Source organism: Taeniopygia guttata, chromosome Z, assembly GCF_048771995.1.
Source record: "Taeniopygia guttata chromosome Z, bTaeGut7.mat, whole genome shotgun sequence".
NCBI lineage: Eukaryota > Metazoa > Chordata > Aves > Passeriformes > Estrildidae > Taeniopygia > Taeniopygia guttata.
The window spans coordinates 73,626,762-73,647,746 of NC_133063.1; the positions used below are offsets into that span (position 1 = coordinate 73,626,762).

The window sequence follows — 20,985 nt, forward strand, 5'->3', positions numbered from 1 at the left end:
TTTCAGTGAATTGTTTTAACTCTGCCCATCATTTAATGAATATCCCAGCAGTCAGTTGGACCTACTCCCTTACCAAAGGAGTAGAATAAAATATGTATTATGAACATTTGATGTACTTTCCTGTTTTACTTTTGAAGTAAAGGAGGAAAAGGAGTGGAAGAGAAGGGAGTGAACATTATTGGCAGTGTTTGGGGATATTGTGTCATAATGTTTCTTGCTTTTTAATTTAGTATAGTTGTTGATATTGACTGTGAGGGCTCTAGGACTTTTTTTAGATACCTACCAGCTTTTCAGGGATTTTGAACAGTACTTGTGTTGTACCCAGTTTCTTGGGAACAAAATTTTCCTCTTGCATTTCTGTGTGACATATTTGAAAAGTAGTTTGCTGATACTCTCTCATAATTAATTGTAGGTGTGTGGATTTAAAGATTATTGTTACTTTGATTCATTCCTCCATTTAGTTTGTATGGGAGCTCCTAAGTTATCCGCAGAGTGAATCCATTTGTACTTGTTGAAAACAACTTCTGTATGCTAAAATGTCCTGAAATTCTTTTAATGCTTAATAGTATCTGGAATGTTTTGGTTTTCGACTAAAACAGAAATTAAATTAAGGACTGTTTTTTTATATCTTATTTGCAATTCTTTCAAACTTCTAATGGACTGGTATACTCAGATTAGTACTTTACCAACACAAGATTTAATGCTCATGTGTAAAAAAAGCCAAAACATAGGAGAAGTGTCCAGTTCAGGTTTTCAACAAAGAAAGCAACAAATATCTGCAATATGGTACAACAATGGCAATACTGAATCTAATTTTTTGCTCATTTTGTTGCACAACTCAAGTAAATAATCTGTCATGAAAGACTTTTACTTAGTTTTAATGAATATATTGAAGAAATTATGGTTTAGATTTTATGCCAGGATTGTCTGTGGTTAAACTGATATGCACCATAAAATAAAAAGGTGTTTAGAGAAGTAGAAGAATTTCTTTTTACATGCTTGTCACGCAGATATCTCACCTGGAATATGTTTGCAAAAACAAGTCCAATACTATGAAGGAGCTTCAGCAGAGCCAGGAAGATGCTTTTAACAAAATGGCTGCACAAATGAAAGCACAGGCAAGCTGTTGGCAGAATGAAAAAAAGTATCTGGAACAGCAGTACTCAGGCCTCCTTGGGGAAGTTCATGCAAGGGCACAGGTATGGTGCTTCCGATTTTTTTTTCCTTGTAAATATTTAATGGATTATTTCCGTAGTTTGACCCCCTAACCAGTTTAAGGTAGTTTAAAATTGAAAATACCTCCAAACTCCACGCTAGTATTGACTTAATTTATAATAAGAAATAAATGTCTTTGTTAAAACATTCTGGAAGTGAATTGCCTAATTTGGCTTACAGTTGCTACTGATTGTTTTGAGAATGCTAAGGCTGGAAGATTGAATTTGCTTGATTTAAGAATTATATAGGGCAGCAGTGATTTTTTCAGTTCATGCTTTACAAAGACTGTGTAGAGATACAGTAAAATGGTCTCATCTGGGGATAAATTTAGATATATACATTCTGACCCTAAAAGCCAATTAGCAGTGGTAGATTTCAACAGAATTAGAGGATGCTGTTACACAGATGATACAGTGAGCAGTGGGTCAAAAGTGTAAAACTGTTGGTACTGAATGTTAGTCAAGTTATTTGCAATTTTAAATGTTCAGTATTATTCTACAACCACCATTCACCATCTTTTCCATCACATTCATTTACATGTGTTTCATTTAAAAGTGTTGTGAAATTGAGGAAATAAAGTATGCCTTGTTACTTACGACTGCCACCTGTGATTACGTCATCTGAAGAATGCTATATTTGATGCAGATTTTAGTCTTCTAAGTCTTTGTGTGCTGAAAAATATATCTATCAAGTATTCTTTTTACAGAGCAATTTATGGTGAGTTCTTAGGATTGAGTTAGAATTTTTTAGCTTTTTTTTGCTTGATATTTACATTTTTTGTTGGATATTGACAAGGCTAAAAACATCACTATGAGTGGAATAAGTGGCATCCAGATCTATATTTAATTTCCCCAACATCCTGTAGTTTCAGCTTATGGCTTCCATGTACCAACAAAAAGAATGGTGGAATAAGGAAGCTTAATTTTAATTTTAAAACTTACATTTCCTTCCTAAAGAAATAGTGGAGTTACACAATTTAGATATCTTCCTCCTCTGGATGATGGGTCATGTCTTTAAAAACTCTAGTGTGTTGTGAAAAATAGGTGCTCTGCACTACTGCACTGTTCTTTGGGATGGTGTTAAACCTCCCAGCCTCTGCAGCTGAATTGTATAGATAGCATGTAAAGCACGTACTGATACTCTGTCTCTTTTGTGGAGTGCACATTAGGCATGTTTTTTGGAAAAAACCTCATCTGTCAGCTTGCTGTACAGGACTACTGAATTGCTAAAAGGGGAATATTTTCCCTTAGAAAACATCTGGGCATGTTTTCCAACACAGGCTTTGTAATGTTGGAGTGCAAGCTGGTAGTTTTGTAATCTAGGTAGTGCAATGTCTGTATACACTTAGATGATTCAACAATCTCTTTTCCATCTTGTGTTCCAGTTTGCCTTCCTTACTATTAAGTGTCAAGCGCTCAAGAAGACAGTCTAATTTCTTCTTGATTTCTAATTTGTGAATGACTTTCAATTTGCAAATACTAAATTAAGCCTTTCCTTTTCTGCCATCCATAGAGTCTATAAATGTCTATTGTTAGGGCTGTCGTAGTCCTGATTCCCATTTTCCCTGGCTTAACTGTACTTTACCTATTGCATTTTGAGCCAGTTAGCCATATTTGTCTACAAGATCAGTGCTTTGTTTGATCAGAGTTGTACAGACAGAATAATATCATAGCCTTATTTCCAAAGGAAACAAGGGAAAATATGCCACAAATTACAGAATATCTTCAAAGAATCTTTAAGGTTTACTGATTGCCAGCGATTACATAAAGATGCAGAATGCAATATTTAAATTTAATTATTTTAGCAACCTTTTTTCATTAAGTTTTATAGGAAACATATAATCGCTACAAGTGGAATATAATTTGCCAGTATTTCATTGTACAGCTGGGGGTCTCCTCACTCTAGGACACTTATTCTAGCACTACAAGGAAACTGTAGCAATTTGCTACATTTTCCATTCAAAGATCTGAGTCTTAATTACAAGCACTTTAGTGAAATAACCCCTTGTAGGGTTTAATTCCATTCTGAAAAGGCAAGATGAGTGATTTTTGCTGTCCTGCACCAACCTAATGGTGTATCACAGGATGCTTCCTTTTATTTGCAGCTTTGTCTTCAACCAGTCTTCCATGACTACCTCTAGATATTTTCTTCTCAGAGGTCCTGTGTTGAGACTTCTTTAGATTTTCAATTTGTTGGTATGTCTGTGGAAGCAAACCATAGAGTGTCAATTCACACTCTCAGGAGTTAACAGAGAGCTCTAATTGCACAGCAGTATAAGCAATGTATCTTGAAAATTATTGTTTTACTTTATTAGAAGTGCAGTAGACAGGGCTTTTTAGAATGGTCTCCTTATAATTAAAATGCTGCAAAACCTGGAGGTTTTAGTGACAGTGACACCTGCTACTGCTTCTGTCCCTAGCCAGTACTGTTCATGGTCCCTGGTTCCACAATAGGATCTATGAATGTTCATAGGTACTACGTCACAGCTGGTAATGTAGGTCAGATGGATCATGTAATCAGAAACACTTTTACTGTTTTTCTAAAGGACAGAATTTCCAGGAGTAGCCTTATCACAGATCAGCAATAAACAAGCCACTCTGTAGGTACCACTCTTTGTCAGTGGTCTCCATGTTTGGAGAGTCAGTGGAGCTTAAAATGCATATCCTTTTTCTTTGCCTTTTGTTGCAGGAGTCTAGTCCTCTTGATTTGATAGTGTGCCATTTTGAAAATGTTACTGTGCCTGTTCCTTAGCCTCACACAAATTATTTATTATTTATAGTCTCATAGGAAATTTCCTCTGAATTTTAACTACCAGTTGTTGTTTGTTTATTATATAGGCATTTATTAATCTGTCCCCATTTGTTGTGGCAACTGCTTAAAATAGAAGGGTTTTGCTCTGATAGACAGAAATATATTGTAAGAGAAAAATACCGTAACTACTTTAAAATGTCAATTTCAACAGAAAAATCAAAGGTTTGCTAAGCAGGAAAAGAGAAAAGTCCCCTGGGAAGAAAAAAAAAATGTTGTTTTTTCTTTTTCCTTTGTTGGAGTCCTTTTACACAAAGGCAGATGAATTAGATAAAGGATGGCATATATTGCAATTATATGAAAAATCACTATAATCGGTATAAAGGGAGGAAGAGAAATGTGTGCAACTGTACTGGTACTGACCTACCAGGTGTCTTTGGTAGGCATGTCTGGCCCATGTACTTAAAACACAGCAAAGGGAGGACAGGACAGTTGATGTTGTTTATAGGCATATATATCTATATCTATATCTATATCTATCTATCTATCTATCTATCTATCTATATATATATATATTGTAGTAGTAGGGACAGGCGAACGGAAGATCACGGGATGTGACGGAAAGAGAGACCCTTCCCCCCTCTCCCTGCTCCACGTTATCTATTAACCCCAAAAGCATGTGACCACACCTGCCCCAGTAGTTTTCCACTCCCGACTAACCCTTGAGACCCCACAACCCCCCTCTGACGTAGCAAAGACCCCCAAGACTATTTAAACCCATGAGATGAGATAATAAAGGCTTTCGATCGTCCACCACATTGGTGCCAGCGTCTTTGTCGATAGCCCGAGCGGTCTGGAGAGGCCAGACCGCCGTGCTGCCTCTTAGAACCAGGTCGCCCGTTGTCTTTTACAAAGGCAACATATTTTATATATATTTGGAAAAATAACACAGCTGAACTACACAGAATCACTGACTCACAGAATCACAGAATGGGTCAGGGTGGAAGGGACCGCAGTGGGTCATCTGGTGCAAACCCCCTGCTCAAGGGGATTGTCCTAGAGCACATTGGACAGAATTGTGTCCAAATTGCTCCTAAATATCCCCAGTGAGGGAGACTCTACAACCTCTTTGGGCAATTGGTCACTGCTCAGAAAAAAAAGTTCCTCCTCTTGTTCAGGTGGAACTTTTGTGTGTCAGTTTGTGCTCATTGCCTTTTGTCCTGTTTCTTGGCATCACTGAGCAGAGCCTGGATCCATCCACTGATGCCTTTTCTTTAGATACTTGCAGATACTGATGAGAATCACAGAATTGTTAGGTTTGGAAGAGACCTCTGTAGACCATCTAGTCCAACCCACTTGCCAAGGCAAAGTCACCTAAGGCAGGTTACACCAGAATGCATCAAGGAGGTTTTTGTGTGTCTCAAGAGAAGGAGACTCCACGGTCTCCCTGGGTAGCCTGTTCCAGTGCTCTGCTACCCTCAGTGTAAGGAAGTTTTTCCTCATGTTGAGGTAGAACTTCTTGTGCCTTAGTTTTTGACTGTTGCTCCTCATCCAGCATCAATGCTGGATCACTTCACTGAAAGAAATCTGGCACCATCCTCCTGACCCCTGCCTTTGAGATTTTTTGTGTATTGATGAGATCCCCTCTCAGTCTTCTCCAGACCAAACAGTCCCAGCTCCCAGAGTCTCTCCTCATAAGAGAGAAGCTCCAGACCCCTGACCATCCTTGTGGCTCTCCACTGGACCCTCTCCAGTAGCTCCTTGTCTCTCTCGTGCTGGGGAGCCCAGAACTGGACACAGCACTCCAGCTGTGGCCTCACCAGGGCTCAGTAGAGGGGGAGGATCACCTCCCTCGACCTGCTGGCCACACTCTTCCCAGTGCACCCCAGGATGACATTGGCCCTCCTGGCCACGGGGGCACTGATGGCTTATGGACAGCTTGTGATCCACCAGGAGTCCCAGGTCCTTTTCCACAGAGCTGCTCTGTAGGAGGTCAGCCCCAGCCTGTGCTGCCACTTGGGGCTGTTCCTGCCCAGGTGCAAGACCTGGCACTTCCCCTTGTTGAGCCTCATCAGGTTTCTCTCTGCCCAACCCTCCAGCTGATCAAGGTCTCACTGAATGGCAGCAGAGCTTTCAGGTGGATCAGCCACTGCCCCCAGTTTGGTGTCACCAGCAAACCTGCTGAGGGTGCATTTGATCCCTTCCTCCAGGTCACTGATAAACAAATTCAATGAGATTGGACCCTTGGGAGCACCACTGACTGCAGGCCTCCAGCTGGGTTCTGGTCCACTGATTGTATTTTTTGTGGGGTGGGGAGCGAGGAAGGGAACTATGGAGGACTACATTCTGCATATCCCCTTTTCAGTGCCTCTTCTTTTTTGGGGGCTATGCCACGGAATGGTTTCCACCACTGATGTGAAGTATCCTAAAAATAAAATAAAACTTTGTAGCACTTGCAGCCTATTGCTGCAGGCATTGTTTTATGTTCTAGTGTCTGGCAGGTTCCACATCCACCAGAGATTTGAAAATTATTATTCCATGTGGATTTTGTGCTTCCCTAATAGGACAGTGTCTGTACAAACCCACTAAGCTATGCAATTGTCACTTCTTGATTCACTCCAAGGTCCATTCATCTAACCCACATTTCCTGAGCTTACCTGCAAGGATGTTGTAGGAGACAATATATATGAGGTTGCCTCTCAGTCATTTCTTCTTGAGGCTGAACAGTCCCAGCTCCCTCATTCTATTAAGAAAGATGCTTCAGTCCCTTTGTCACCTTCTGTTGGACCTGTGCCAGGACCTCCAAGTCTTTCTTGTAATGAGGAGCCCAAAACTGGAGAAAGCACTCCAGATGTAGCCTCACTGAGGTTGAGTAGAGGAGCAGGATCACCTCCCTTGTTGTCCTTGACATGCTTGGCCACATTTAATTCCAGATGCACCTTGACCTTCCTTGACTTATTTCTACTTACTCTGACAACCTGCCTATCTTCATTCTAAGTGGCCTGACCCTTTTTCCATCTCCTGTGTACTTCCTGCCTGGGTAATGACACTTCTTCATTTGATCACGTAAGTCTGTTACCCCCTTTGCCTGACTTCTTGTGTGTTGGGGTGTTTGTTCTTGAGCCTGGAGAAACTTATCCTTGAACATCTACCAACTCTATTGCACCTCTCTTCCCTTAAGGGGCTCTTCCTGGAGGATTCTTCCAAGAAGATCCCCAAAGAGGCTAAAGTTAGCTCTCCTGAAGTCCTTGGTTTTCATTTTACTTGCTTCCTCCTACCCTGATGCTGAAGTTTCCAGCCTTCACATCCCAACAAGGTCTTCCCTGTTAGTGTGAGGTCAAGCAGCACAATAATCCTACCTGTGGCAGGAAGTTGTCATCGCTGCTTCCCTTTGGGCTGTTTGTGTTTCATGGTGCTGGTTCTGCAGCAGATGTCAGGGTAGTTAAAGTCCTCCACAAAAACCAGTGTCTGTGACTCTAAGGCTGCTTTGTGCTGCCTGTAGAAGATTTCATCCACCTTCTCCTGCTGTTCAGGGCCTGTAGCGAACACCCACAAGTGTCACCCACTGATCTGCCTTTTTATCCTGACCCATAAACTCTTGACTTACTCACCATCTACCCCAAGATAGAGATCTATACATTCCAGGTGTTGCCTCAAGAGAGGCAACTCCACTGCCTCACCTTCTTGGTCTGCCTCTCCTAAATAGCATTTCCTTTATTACAGCATTCCAGTCATGTGTGTTCTCCCACCACATCTCTAATTGCAATGGTCAGAATCCTTTGACAGCAAACAGATCTCTAATTCCTCCTGTTTGTTCCCCATTTTGTGTGCATTGTTGTACAGGCACTCCATGGAAGTATTTGATTATGTCATATATCCCAGTGGAAATGCATAGTCTGTCTTCTGGTTACGTCTTTGGATGCATGTACCCTCGGGAGGCATCCCCTCTTAAGCATCTTTTGCTGTTTAGGTGATCACTGTACTTCTCACCTTCCCACACCTTTTCTCTGTCAAGCCTGGCCTTGTCCCTGTCCCCCTTTTAATCCAGTTTTAGGGTCTTTTCAGTGTACCCTGCTAAGTTCCTTTTCCTTCTTTGAGCTAGAAGAATCTCATTTGTTGTCAGCAGACTCAGTATCATATAAGCTGACCCATGATCAAAACCCCACAAATTCTGATGGTAACACCACCCTTGTGTTCCTTTGAAGCCATTTTCCTGGATTTTGCCCCATCGTTCCCTGCAGCTGGAAGGACAGAAGAGAACACAGCTTGTGCTCCAGATCCCTACCAGTTACCCTAAGGCCCTGAAGTGAGGCCCTTAATCACTCACAGCCTTTTTATTGGGACTTGGTTGCTACCCACCTGGTAAACAGGTAATAGGGTAGTTAGTGATCAGTCGGCAGTTTCTTGGTGATATCTCTTATTTGGGCTCCATGGAGGCAACATACTTCTGTATAGGTTAATTCTGGCTGGCATATTGGGCTCTTCATTTATCTAAAAAAGGAGTCACTACTGTAGTTCTTTTTTTTCTTAATTGAGGAGGTCAGGGTGTAGGGGGTAGGCTGCCTTGTCCTAGACAATCGGTCCATCCTAGATGGACTTTCATCCACATGCTTATTTCCCTGATTCTGAGATTCCAGGGCCCCATACCTGTTGCATAAGGGCACCTGGAAAGTTTCCATTCACCTCTGTCTCTAAGGTCCCATGCTACCTGGTGGTGAGAGAGTGGGGAATTCATGGCTTCATGTGAAGTGGACAGTGGGTGCATTTGTCTGAGGTGTGGTAGAATGTGGCTCCACCACTCGGTCTCTTCCTCAGACTCCCTAATTCTTCTTCATTTTTCTACTTTGTCTCTCAGCTCCAGCATTAGGCTTTGTAAGTCATCCACCTGATCACAACTCACACAGCTGTTGTCTCTGCTGCCTTGAGAGCAGCACCAGGTTCCATCATTCCCTGCAGCCTGAGACCCAGACTCTTGCATGGTTTCTTGGATACTCCATCTGGGTTGCTCCATCCTTTCTGGTGTGCACAGAGGAAGTAACTTTTGTCCAAACAAACACCACACCTCATCTGAGACTGAAGATGACCAACTGAGCTAAGTGTGTGAGTTGTCAGTGCGCCAGTGCCTGTTTTGCTTACCCTGCCAGTGCAAACAGTGTGATGGTGCACTGGCTCGTGTTTCATGCTGTTTGGCCTCTCTGTTCATTGTGTTCCTGCCTGCTTGCCCTCCCTGGGGGCAGCTTTAGTACATGTGGGGGGTGGGTCCTGTCTCTTCTACTGCCATCTATGCTCAGCTCTCCAAAAGAAAAAAACATTTTGAAATCTCTGTGTATATTTCTAGTTTTCAGTTCTGTTTCCATGCCAGAATAAAGGCTAAGGGTGTAGCAAGTATTAGGATAAAATAGTTTTGCTAGTAGCACCTGATATTTTGTTAAGGTTTCTTGGAACTGATGAAGCTCTGCAGCCCAGTGAGGTGTCCCTCAAATCTCAAACACCAAAGGAAACCAGCTTGCCAATGTTTAGGAAGAAAAGTCTATATTTCTTTCAAGAACTGTGCTTTCAAGCTTTAAAGAAAAGCTTTAAAGAAAACTCTAGAAACAGTATCTGGTGTAGCAAAAGATATTATTAGCCAGTAAAAGAAAGGTCTATTTTCTTGAAAAAGTTGCATGTCTGAAGTCAGAGGTTGTCTTATTTACTTTTACAAATTACCATATCACAAAAAGCATTAAAGAAGCACTTTAATTAGCAAGTGCAGTGAATGTTGGTATTGCTATCCAACAGCCCTGTAGGGATCACAGTTTGTTTACTTTGATATTGGCCTTTCACCTGTGATGGCCAGAAACCATAGGTTGTTTTCTAAATTTGGCTTACCTTTTCAGTTCCTTCCAGCCATGCTATCAGGGTTTTTATCTATAAGAATCAAACATTGTAAATAATGCAGTAGCACTGAAAGTATTGTTCATGTTCTTACTTTATTTCAGCATAGTAAAGTGACATATGTAGCCTGTAAATTGCATTTTGAAATGAAATCATTTAGTGGCCTCTATTTTTGTATCTACTTGAAGTATTTTAATAGCATTACAAATTCTTTCCCTTCCAAAAAAAATTATAAAATATTTATTTGGTCAAAGATATTTTGAACTGATTAGAGTATATGTCTATAGAAGCGTGGAATCTTCTATTTTCATTCTTGGGATAGCTCTGTATATTTTTTTCTGTTTTGTGCTTGAAGAATGGAGGAGGTAAAAGAAACTAGGGTGCCTTGCTCAGCACTTTGGGACCTGTAACAAATAGAATGCAGGAGAATATGGCTGGATAATACCAGTTTGCTTTTTTTTAGACCACTGCTACAGGAATACTGTCTATACTCTATGTTCAACAAAATTGTCTGTAGCTGTAAGAAAGGTATCTGAAACTTAGCAAAATCCTCAGTTTTCATCATCATATGGACTTGTAATTCCATCCATGTTTGCTATTTTGTGACCATGTATTGTAGCTGAAGCATTAGCATATAACTTGAGCTTGTACATTCTTTGTCAACAGTGGCTAAAATTTATTATATTCCTATACCAGTGGGGTCTGTTTAAATGTTTCAATCACAGCATACTCTTAGGCATCAAGAACCCATTTTAAGTCTCTGAGTTCTCTTAGAGCTCTCACCACAGTGTCTTGATTCTAGTACTGCAGTCTGCATCCTCTAACTGTAGTCCTGGCATTTCCTGACTTGTTACCATTTTCATTTCTCTATACCAGCTTGCTATTTTAAATCTCCTTCTTTTCCTATTTCAGGGCATTTAGAGGAAAAAAAAATGTTCTATAACTTTAAAAAATCTATTATGGCACTAGGCAAAATAAAAAACATTTGTATTACACTGTTCTTCTGAAAACTTAGTTCTGTATGAGACCTAATTAATCTGTGAATATATAAGTAGGGGGTTGATTACAAAGTAATTAAGAGATCACCTTTACTTCCCCTTTTCCAGCTGCTGCCAATCTGTCTATGTTTATGTTCCAGAGCCTTCCTTATTTTTTTCCTCTCCTTTATACTAATTTTATTTCTTCTTTGTAGAGCAATGGTCTTTCTGAAATTGGAGCATGTAATTGCTTACTAAGCAATCGTTGTTAAGTCAACTGATAAACTGCATTGTGGACAACTAGGTGCAGGCTGTTGGAGTGCTAAGGGTTATCATCAGGAGCCAGGAATCCATCTGTAACTGAAGACTTTGTTTGTTACTTACTTTGTTAGTGAGTAACTTACTAAATTGAAAGTAACATACTTTGTTACTTTCTTTGTTCTCATGTATCTTGTTGTTTAACTGTTTATTAAGAGATAGTTTTATCTTCATTACTAACAATATTTGCTCATTTTGTGTGTTACTTGATTGTGAAGAAGGAAGGAGGTATTTTCTTTTGTCTAGGTAAAAATGATTTTGTTAAGTAGAAAAACTTCTGTAAATATTTCTTCTGGTTTTGTTTGTTTTTTTTTTTTTCCCTCTGATCCCAGGAATATCAAGTAGCAGCAGAGAAAAGTAAGGCAAAAATTTATGTACTTGAAAAAAGTCAAGAGAAATTGGCTCTTGAAAACACTTCTGTGAAAAAGATGTTAACACAGTTTCAGAAGGAGCATTCCTCACTCCTGGCAGCCTGTGCACTATTAGCAGGTGCCCTGTATCCTCTGTATGGCCGATTGTGTGCTGTGTCTTCCCAAAGAGACCTTCTCCAGGATCAAGTGAACACATATGAATTAGTGAACCAGAAGATTAGGACCCTAGTTCATGCTCTCTCTGATGATAAGGGAAACACTGAAGATGAAGTAAAACTAAAGAAAAGAAAATCCCAGGGCCTGATTTATGTATTCCGAAGAGCTGTGATTGCAGTTTTGGCAGCCAACAGACTTAAGGTTTTAGCACAGTCTTCTAGTTCCCTCTTCACCTGGACAAATGGCTTAAAAGAAGGCATTGGAATTCCAGTTTGTGTAGGAGAATCCAAAGGCAAGCGTAATCTGTCAAGTAAGCTGATTATTTTCTTCTTTGATAAATGTATCAAAAGACATGGCTTGTGAATAACATATAGTAATATTATTTATAATAGAGTGTAAATATAAATTTAATGAAATTTTAACAAATGTAATTTCTGAATTTGTAGCTTTTAGATAACTTGATAAATGTAATTTCCCCTAAAAGGAAATTACTAATTAATTAATTACTAATTAATTGCTTAGTCTGTTTAGCAATGCAAGTAGAGTTGCAACTACACACGTGAGCACCATTGTTTGATATTCTCAATATTTGCATTGTAGATTTCAGAACTAGGTGCTACTGCATCTGCTCTATGTGATAAATTTCTTGAAATGTTCCTACATTATTTGCCACCAACATTATTTTTTGAGAATGTGTATTCTCTTCTTTCATTAAAAACTTGCAGTAATTATTTCCTACTGAAAAATGTAAAAAAGTTTCTTACTGATTCAGGTAAAACATTAATGTAAGATTTCTGGATTTCCTTTAATGGAAATACATAGTCCTCTTAGTCCATTTCTATTACCAAACCATCTTATGCCTCCCCCTACAAGGAAAAGTATAAAAAGTGCTTTCCAAACTAGAAGATTAATCTATTTTTCTGGTTTAGTGCCAGTGGAATCATATTAAATACAGTCTAAATTGTCCTGAAAATAGTCTGTGGCTTATGTAGTTCTAGCTTTCATCAATTTCTGAAAAAGAAAGTAGTGTGCCTCATCTAAGTTATTCAGTTATATTGGTAACTGCAATTCTATTCCATAGGTTGTGACGAGGAAGCGCTTGACTGTGTGGAAGCACTCAGCTGGTTTGCTAGTTCCAACCTCCTTGCTGCAATAATCAGTTCCGTCACTGAATTGCAGGATGTTGTTAACAAACCAGGTAATTTTAAAAGTATATTATTATAGTTGTAGATTTAAAAAATAATCAGCGTGGTTACATCATCTCCATTTTTAGGATTTATTTAAACTATTCTGGATCAAATCTCCTGAGAGCTGTATTGATGGAACATATTGAATTTTCTTTAATTGGTGAAGTGATACTTTATCCTTTTGGTATATAGAGTCATAGGAACAGAAGGATAGAGAGTGCTTTTGGAAAGCATATATACCGTTCTACCTGTTTGATTGTGAGATATTAAAAATAACCTACACCACAGAAATAGATATTTGGCTAACCTGTTTTTAAAAGCTTAGCCTGAAAAGTAGGCTAAGCTTTTAAATTAAGTAACTCTTACAAGGTTCCTAGTTATCTTCTTCATCTGGTTTAATATTAAATAAGTGTTTTCCTGGAGCTCAACCTGATATTTTTTCATAGAGAAAGTCTATGCAGTTTTGTTTTTATTTGATTTGTGTATTTCTTAAGTGCAAGGTCTAAAACTGGTGCATCTTTGACTTGGGACATTACAGCTGCTGACTGAAAGGAAATAATTTCCTACTGTGTTTTATATAGTATGAATTTAGTAGTTTCAAATCTGGAAAACAGTGAATTTCATGGATAATATATTTGTGTGTTTTACTTGCTATCTTACAGTTTTGGAGAGAGAAATAAAATGATTTCAGTTTATACAATGCATAGCAGTCCTTATTTTATGTTTCTGCAGTCTTCCCTCTCTAAGTTTGTGTTTAATTAGGTTTGTATCTAGATTTCCTAATTTTTTCAGTCTCTGCTTGTGTAGAATTTTACTATGCCTATGAAAAATTGTAGTGTCAGTCTCTGGAAATATCTCATGATTCCTAGCTGTTAACTATTTTCCTTAATTTATTTGCAGCGAGAACTGATGTAAGATTTTGCTTGGTTCTCTGCTTTGCTGCCATCCTTAGTTCTTTAGTAACTTGTAGTTTTAAAATACCAACACTTCTGTCACAGAATGAAGTACGTTTAAGGAGGGATAATTTATATGAATAAATGGAAGTAGCAGGACAGGGATAAGATGCTTCATTTCTCAGTAGCTGAAATAGCAAACCAATACCAGAAGACATTGAAACAAAAGTGTTTTGGTTCAGTTTCAGAAGCTCTCTGCTTTGGTCATCTTGTTTTCAGTAACTTAAATTTATATCCTTACAAAGCAAAGTTTTAACTGTATTTCAGAATATTTACAGGGTTTATACTGCAAGTGTTCCTGTGCGTAGAATGGGAATAGCAAATTGAAGGCGAATTAAGAGAAATGCAGCAGCAGCATGGATCTGCTGAAGCAACTGGTTAGAATACCCTAAACGTCATGATATTTTGGCAGTTTGAAGTATGTGAGAATTCTGCTGGTCTGTATTTACTAGATATCTCTGCAGTCAACACAGGCTTGATTTTGAGAATTAGGAAGAAGCATGCTGGGAATGTTACGGCCACAGTCAGTTTGGTGATTCTTTCATATCTTATCTCTATTTAAGTGATTTCCACAGAAACTCAAGGTCTAACTGCTCATGTATTACTTGGAATTCTATTGATCGTGAAATCAAGTCTCCTAAGAATCTTTGGTTCCAAAAATAGTAATAAATAATTTAAAGTTAGATATTAAATTTCTGGAAGTGTTAAAGTAATTAGGCTGTGAAGGAATATATTTGAAACTTTCCAAACTTAGAAAATTACATTATGTTCTATAAGTAATATTTTAAGTAGGACTTAAATCTTCAAACTGACTTCACTTATGTTGGATTTCTTAAAAAATTGTAAATAGGCAATCCTTTCATATCTTTAAATAATGGCAGTTCCAGATTCGACTGTACATCACAGGAGAAAGTGCTACAAGAAGGTGCTGTCTGGATGATCAAGATGGAATGATTCATTGTCTTAGAAATTATGTTTAAAAATGGCTAGATTGGAACCATTTGAGGCAGCTGAAAAAATTAAATCCAAACAAACTCAGATGACACTGGAACATTTGGATCTGTATGCTCTGATTTGAGGGACCTTTTTCGATCTTTTAAATAAGTGGTTTTGTTTTGACATTGATGATCGTTTCCCTACATATTGTTAGTTTGGGTCTCATTCCAGCATGTCTTGGAATGATCTCTTTTCTTCAGTTTCAATGCAAGTTCATTGCAGTGTTGGAGTTTTTTAGTTTGTTTTGGGTTTTTCTGTAAGGTTAGATTTTAGATTTATTTGAACAAAATCTGTACTATCATAAACCAGAGACAGTAAAAGCCAATGTTTTCCATACAAATTTCACAAATTGTTAAGTATACAAAGCTTTAAAAGTTTGACATGAACATTTTAGTCTTGCATAGTACGAAGTTAATCCTGCTGAGTGGGTTCAATTTCACCAAAACAGAATAAACAAGAATTGTTTTTTCATCTTTCAGTGAAATATTGTTTGACACTTTTTTTTTACATTTGCTTAATGTAAGACTTAATTGTTCTTTGTCATAAATCTGTATTTGTATTAACAATTTCTTAGACACATAAACTACGTAATTTATTACATAATTTAATTTTTATTGTAATTCTTTCATCCTTCATGGCAGATACTTAAGATATATATACTTAAACAGTCTATTCTCCTCAGTTATTATGGATACAGTTCCTTGTGGAACTGATTTATGTTTTCATTTAATATTTCAAAGCAATCAGTAACTTCAAAATATTTCTGTCTATTTAGTTCATAAAAATAATGGAGGGCATGACTATTTATCGATATCCCAAGAAAATGCCTTAAGTTGTGGATGTTGAACTATACTGGTTAAGAGGAGTGTTTGCTGGGAAGTGGAATGATCATTTGAAAATGCTACAACATATTTGTCTGAATTATTATTTTAAATTTACTTTTGATACAGTTAAACATGAGATTCTAGGTGTAGGGAAAGGGGCTACCATGCTAGGTACTGTACATATGGAGAAACCATATGTGCTTCTGTCAGGCAAGCAATTTCATAACCTGAGACAGCAAGTAGAAATACTGGGAAAAGTGAAGGAACAGTAGCTCACTGAGCTTCTTTATTCTATATATAACAAATATCATGGCAAAGGACAGTTTTTGAGAAGGTTTTGGCGTCATCTTACATGGAAGGCCATAAAAATGTTCTAGTTTTAATTTTAGGTTAATTTAAGTAATTGTTCAACTAGTGAATGCATTCTGACTGGAGAATTGAAATAGCAGTTTTTTCTGGGTATGAAAAGAATATATTTTTTTTATTGCAAAGGATGTTTAGTAATTTGAAGTGCAAGATAAAAATGCCTCGTAAGATTTTTAACTTAAAAGGTGCTATCTTAGTCATGAAGAAAAGACAAATCTACTAGAAACTGAGGTTATGGAGAGTGTGTACTCAAAAATGATACTCCACTTAAGCTCTGGAATCACTGGAGTGGTGCTATTTCAAAACCAAGCAGGCAAATGGCTTTGAAAATAAAATATTTGATTTTTTCATGTGCTTTTTTTTGTTATTGCTTACAGATAAATCTCAACCTCACATATAAATTACTTCTTTACAATGAGAATTGTAATAAAAATATATCAATAATCATGTTCTGTTTGCTTTGTATCTTTGGCTTTTTCCTTCACAGTCTATAAACAGAAATTCTTTAACTGAAGCCAGGGTTATTTTTTTTCTGTTTATACTCTTAAGTAAATATTTTAGTTCACTGCAGCAACAGGAGATCTGCTGTACTACTGAATGTAAATAAGCTCTTCTATGCTTGTCATCTTGCACTGATAGTATCATAAGACAAGTAATGACAGATTAAGACCTGCCTAGCAGAGGGAAAACTAAATTACAAGACTTTTATTAAGGCATAAATAAACCTATTAACTGTTATCTGGAATACCAATTAGTGGAAGGAGCACTGACAATTTTATTTATCAACATTAAACACAATTATTAATTACAGACCTGACGAATCTAGCAGTAAGCAGGACATGTTGGGTGTGCTGGGGCCTTAAGTCCATTATATGAGAAGGATGATTACCAAAATCCTGTGGGAAAATACGTAATTGTAGCTGTAAAATTTTAATTGCCTTGGAATAAGGTAAATTATATTCTCTTGTCTCAGAATATAAATAGTATGGCATTAAGGTACCAAGCCTCACTAATTTTGAACACAAATGATTTAGACATCTGTAGAGGGGAGGGAGGCAAAATAGGAAACCCTCAGAAATTTGCATTGTAAATATTACAGAAAGTGTTCTACCATGTGCTATCACTTCTGACTTACTTGATCTGACTTCCATTTGCTTGCATCTGTCTTGCATGTTTTCTGAATTACAAAATTAGAACACTAAAGAAAGCCTTAAAAAGTATGGTATTGGAGAACATGATAACAACTGGACAAGTAGTCTGTGACAAATCCTATTCTTTAGAATCTTATTCTACCCTCCCATTCGTAAATTGATAGGAGTAGAATTTTCATAGCTAAATACACAATTTATCTTGAAGTCTCTCTCTGAGATATTCCTTTGAACTCAATCTTCCCGTCCTTAATGGAAAATTTCTATTGTGTATCATAGAGATGTTGTTTGTTGTGTTTTCTTTCGCTGAAAGAAACTGGAGCTAAAAACGTACTTGATGTTTCTTTTCTTTGTTTTGATTTGGTTTTGTTGTTTTAGGGTGTTTTTTGTTTGACTGTTTGGGGGTTTTGTTTGTCTTTGTGTTTTGGTTTTTTTTTAAAGGTACAAAGTCCTGGGTTTCTGGAAAGTTACTTGTAAATGCAGCCAGGAATTCGTTTTCAAAACTTATGGACAAGCTGAATGTTATAATGGAGACGGTTCCATTAGACCACAGCAAGTACATTACTTATCTGGAGAAAGACTCCTTGGTACAGAGCCTGGCTCATGGACTTAATAAAATAAATACCCAGGCCATGGAAGCTGGATTGTGTGACAGAGTATCCAGTATGGTATGCATAATTACAGTCCTAATTCATGTAAGCAGTAGGTTCATGGCCTAAGTGTTAGGATGAAGCTCTCTTGATAGTACCATTAATTTTGTTTCAGTTTATGAGACTGTTACATTGAAGTCAACCATGTAGACATCAGATTCCCAACACCCAGAAGCATTAGAGCATGAATATATTTTTTTCTTTTATGTCAAAGAATTTTAAGAAGAGATTTGATGTATCCAAGGAAAAGGGTCTTTAAGGTTCTTTCAAAGTAGTATTGCTTTGTAGGAACTAATTGCTTTTGGCTTCAAGTAAATGTTATGGAGTTGTCTTTCTGTTGTGTTTTTTTGGGGGGCTTTTTTCTTCTGTTTTCTAATGCTTTGTGTTCCGTCTTTCAGTAAAGATCGCCTTCTTCCCTATAATCAGAGGGAATGGAGAAAGCTACTGAAATAACTGGTCTTTTATTGTGGGCCTTACATTAAAATAGCGCTTCCTTGAAAACAAAATTTTCAGTTACCCTCAAGAGTATGAAGGTGATACAGGTTCACTTTTTTGCACTCTTGTGCATCTTAGAGATGGTGGACAAAATGAGAGCTTTGTTTAATTTGCTTGGGTACTACATGTGACTCTTTTATTGATAAAATAGCTCATGTTAAAGCACATAAATTTGTTTCTGCTTGTTAACAGAAAAACTTTGAATCCTTGCAAAAGCGAATATTTGAATTTACACAAAGACTTCATACAGCAGAAGTAGAACGTCGCTCACTGCGCCTACAACTTGCAGAATTCAAATTGAATTTCAGTGAAATAAAAAAAGAAGCAGACAAAGCAGAGAGGCTGCAAGAACAATTAAATATGCTTAAGCAAGTAAGTATATTTGATTTAGAGGTGACTGTTTATAAGACATATTTTTGTGTGTTCTTTTGAAAAATAAGTATAAAATCATTCTAATATTAAAATAATTTTTCCAGAAGGTTTGCGTTGTAAGTGTCACTCAACTAGAAGTTAGAATTGTTTAGAAAGCTTTCCCTTCCCTGAGAGTTTCTTTTTGATTTGTAGAATGAGGTGCTCTTGTAAATTATTTGTTTCGTCTTCAGCAACCAGGTTTTCTTCTATATGTTGAAAATGTTGATGTGATTTATATACCCAAAAAGCATTTATAGATCTCACTTCAGCAGATTAAAGTCAGCTGCCATGAGGGTATTTAATAAGTGTGTTCATGAGAACTTCAAGAAGTATAAACTCTGTGTGGATATTGCTGAATATTATGATAGACATCTACTGTATCTTTGATGTTGTGTTATGCCCTGAGCTAGTCAATGCAAATTTTAGTGTGGCTGTTCCTCTGAAGGACTAAGTTTATGGAAGGGGGAGAAAGGCCCTCTTCTACATTCCGGCTAGCATATGTGTACCAATTCCTGTTACTCCTAGCTGTCACTAACTGATTTACTTACACACTATGCATTCGCTAGCTTGTAAATAGCATTGTCCGACATAAACAAGAAGACACAACAAAAAGGTTCCTTAACTGCTTGAAACCACAGTATTGTGACTAATGGACATGGTGATGGAGGGATGATGCTATTTGGTGGGTTCCCAGTTAGAACCCTGTCACATGTACGGAACCGTGCCAGCAGCACTTGGAGAAACTTGTCTTGCTTTAGCATGCTGGAGGTTCACTAAGCACCTTTCCTACTATGCTTATTTCTTGTAGGTTGCATTCAGAATTGAACATATATTTGAACTATTTGAGATAGTGAGTGGTTAAGAATTCTTATATGTGCTCAACAGGCACACTGTACAACTAAAACAGCTGTGGCCCAGAAAAAGCAGTGTTTTCTGTAGCTGTGACTTGATCCTGAAGCCTAGTTGGTAGACTTGTCAGCATGTCCTAATCAAGACACTTCCAAGCAGAGAATATTTAACAGATAGTGTCAAATCTATTCTTTTTCCTGTTTCTAGCTGGTAAAACATTGGGGTCTTTAACTCAGACCAAATTGTATCTGCTTATCTTTAGTTTTCCTCATACTCCTCACAGTACTGCTCATACTGCTCATTATTGCTTACAGTTCTGGGAAAATTGGAAGAAATTATCACAGTTTAGATTGCCATTCAAATGTTGAGAATGATTTTCCTTGAATAACTATTTTACCTTTCTGGAACACTTTTTGAAAGGAAGAAAGTGTTCAGGAAGACCTTTACAAGGATTAACAAGATATGCACGAAAATGTGGGAAATTGATCTGCACATTTACTTCTAAATACTGGTTCTTAGCAATCTAGGGTGTTAATTTGAATACAATAGAAATGCATACTGTTTACTGTAGCCTGAATGCTGTTTTGAAAAAATACAGTGAATAAAGTTGTCTGACCATGTTATTGCTTGGTGGTCTGTCTTTGAGTTAAAAAACCTAAATAAATAATAACCTTTAGCATGCTTTTGTCTTAGAATTTAATATACTCCCAAGTGGAACTTGGGAACAAGTGGAACTTGGGAAGTCAAGTACATAAACAGGTAAGTATAGTTACATAATAAAACACAATTTATTTCTCTTATCAGAAATTAATCACCAATGAGAGGTTTGAAAGTGTATGTGAAGAATTAAGTAATGCATTACATCGGGAGCATCAGGCACAATTGCTTTTGAATGAACAAGCACAACAGCTACAGGAGTTAAATAATAAACTAGAATGGCAATCCAGTGAAGAAGCAGATAAAACCCAAGTCTTAAGTGAATCTGTAAAGGTAAGATGATTATTGCTCTTAATTAGGCACCTGAAATTTATTTTTTGGTGAATAAGTCAAATGTCATAGTTCTTGTGAAAATAAAATGTAAATGCACACATACTACATACCCATTGAAATTTTAGGGTTCTCAGAAACACTTTCAAGATTCTTCAAGGTATAACATCACTTTTCTGCTCTTGAAACTGGGTGGTGTACAGTAGTAATACATGTGAAGTGTCTGAAATTTGTAGGGGACGTAAGTGACAGATCTAACTGTCACAAGGTGTTTGCAATTTATAGAAAAATAAATGAAAAAGTAAAGGGATACTTTGATTTTTGATAGAGGTCACAATATTTTAAAACCTGGATTATCTTTTTCATGAATGTAATCTTAGGATGGATAATATGTTTGTCAGTTTGGAATATGCAAGGTGACAATAGAGAGAAATCCTTTTTTCATCAGAATTTAGAATTT

At 37.4% G+C, this 20,985-nt stretch overlaps 1 protein-coding gene across 14 annotated transcripts in view; it reads left to right on the forward strand.

Annotated features, from left to right (window-relative positions):
- CCDC171 (coiled-coil domain containing 171) overlaps window positions 1–20,985 on the forward strand; it is a 163,502-nt gene that overhangs the window by 62,881 nt on the left and 79,636 nt on the right. For 13 of the 14 annotated variants that reach the window (XR_012053021.1, XM_072922340.1, XM_072922341.1 and 10 more), the window contains 6 exons: window positions 1,011–1,199; window positions 11,465–11,969; window positions 12,741–12,857; window positions 17,512–17,801; window positions 18,471–18,650; window positions 20,343–20,528. Coding sequence is in view for 13 of the 14 variants with exons in the window: in XM_072922340.1 (XP_072778441.1) it covers window positions 1,011–1,199; window positions 11,465–11,969; window positions 12,741–12,857; window positions 17,512–17,801; window positions 18,471–18,650; window positions 20,343–20,528 (1,467 nt within the window). In the remaining variant the exon portion in view is untranslated. The remainder of the gene's footprint in view (window positions 1–1,010; window positions 1,200–11,464; window positions 11,970–12,740; window positions 12,858–17,511; window positions 17,802–18,470; window positions 18,651–20,342; window positions 20,529–20,985) is intronic. The other variant, XM_041711376.2, reaches the window with a different exon arrangement.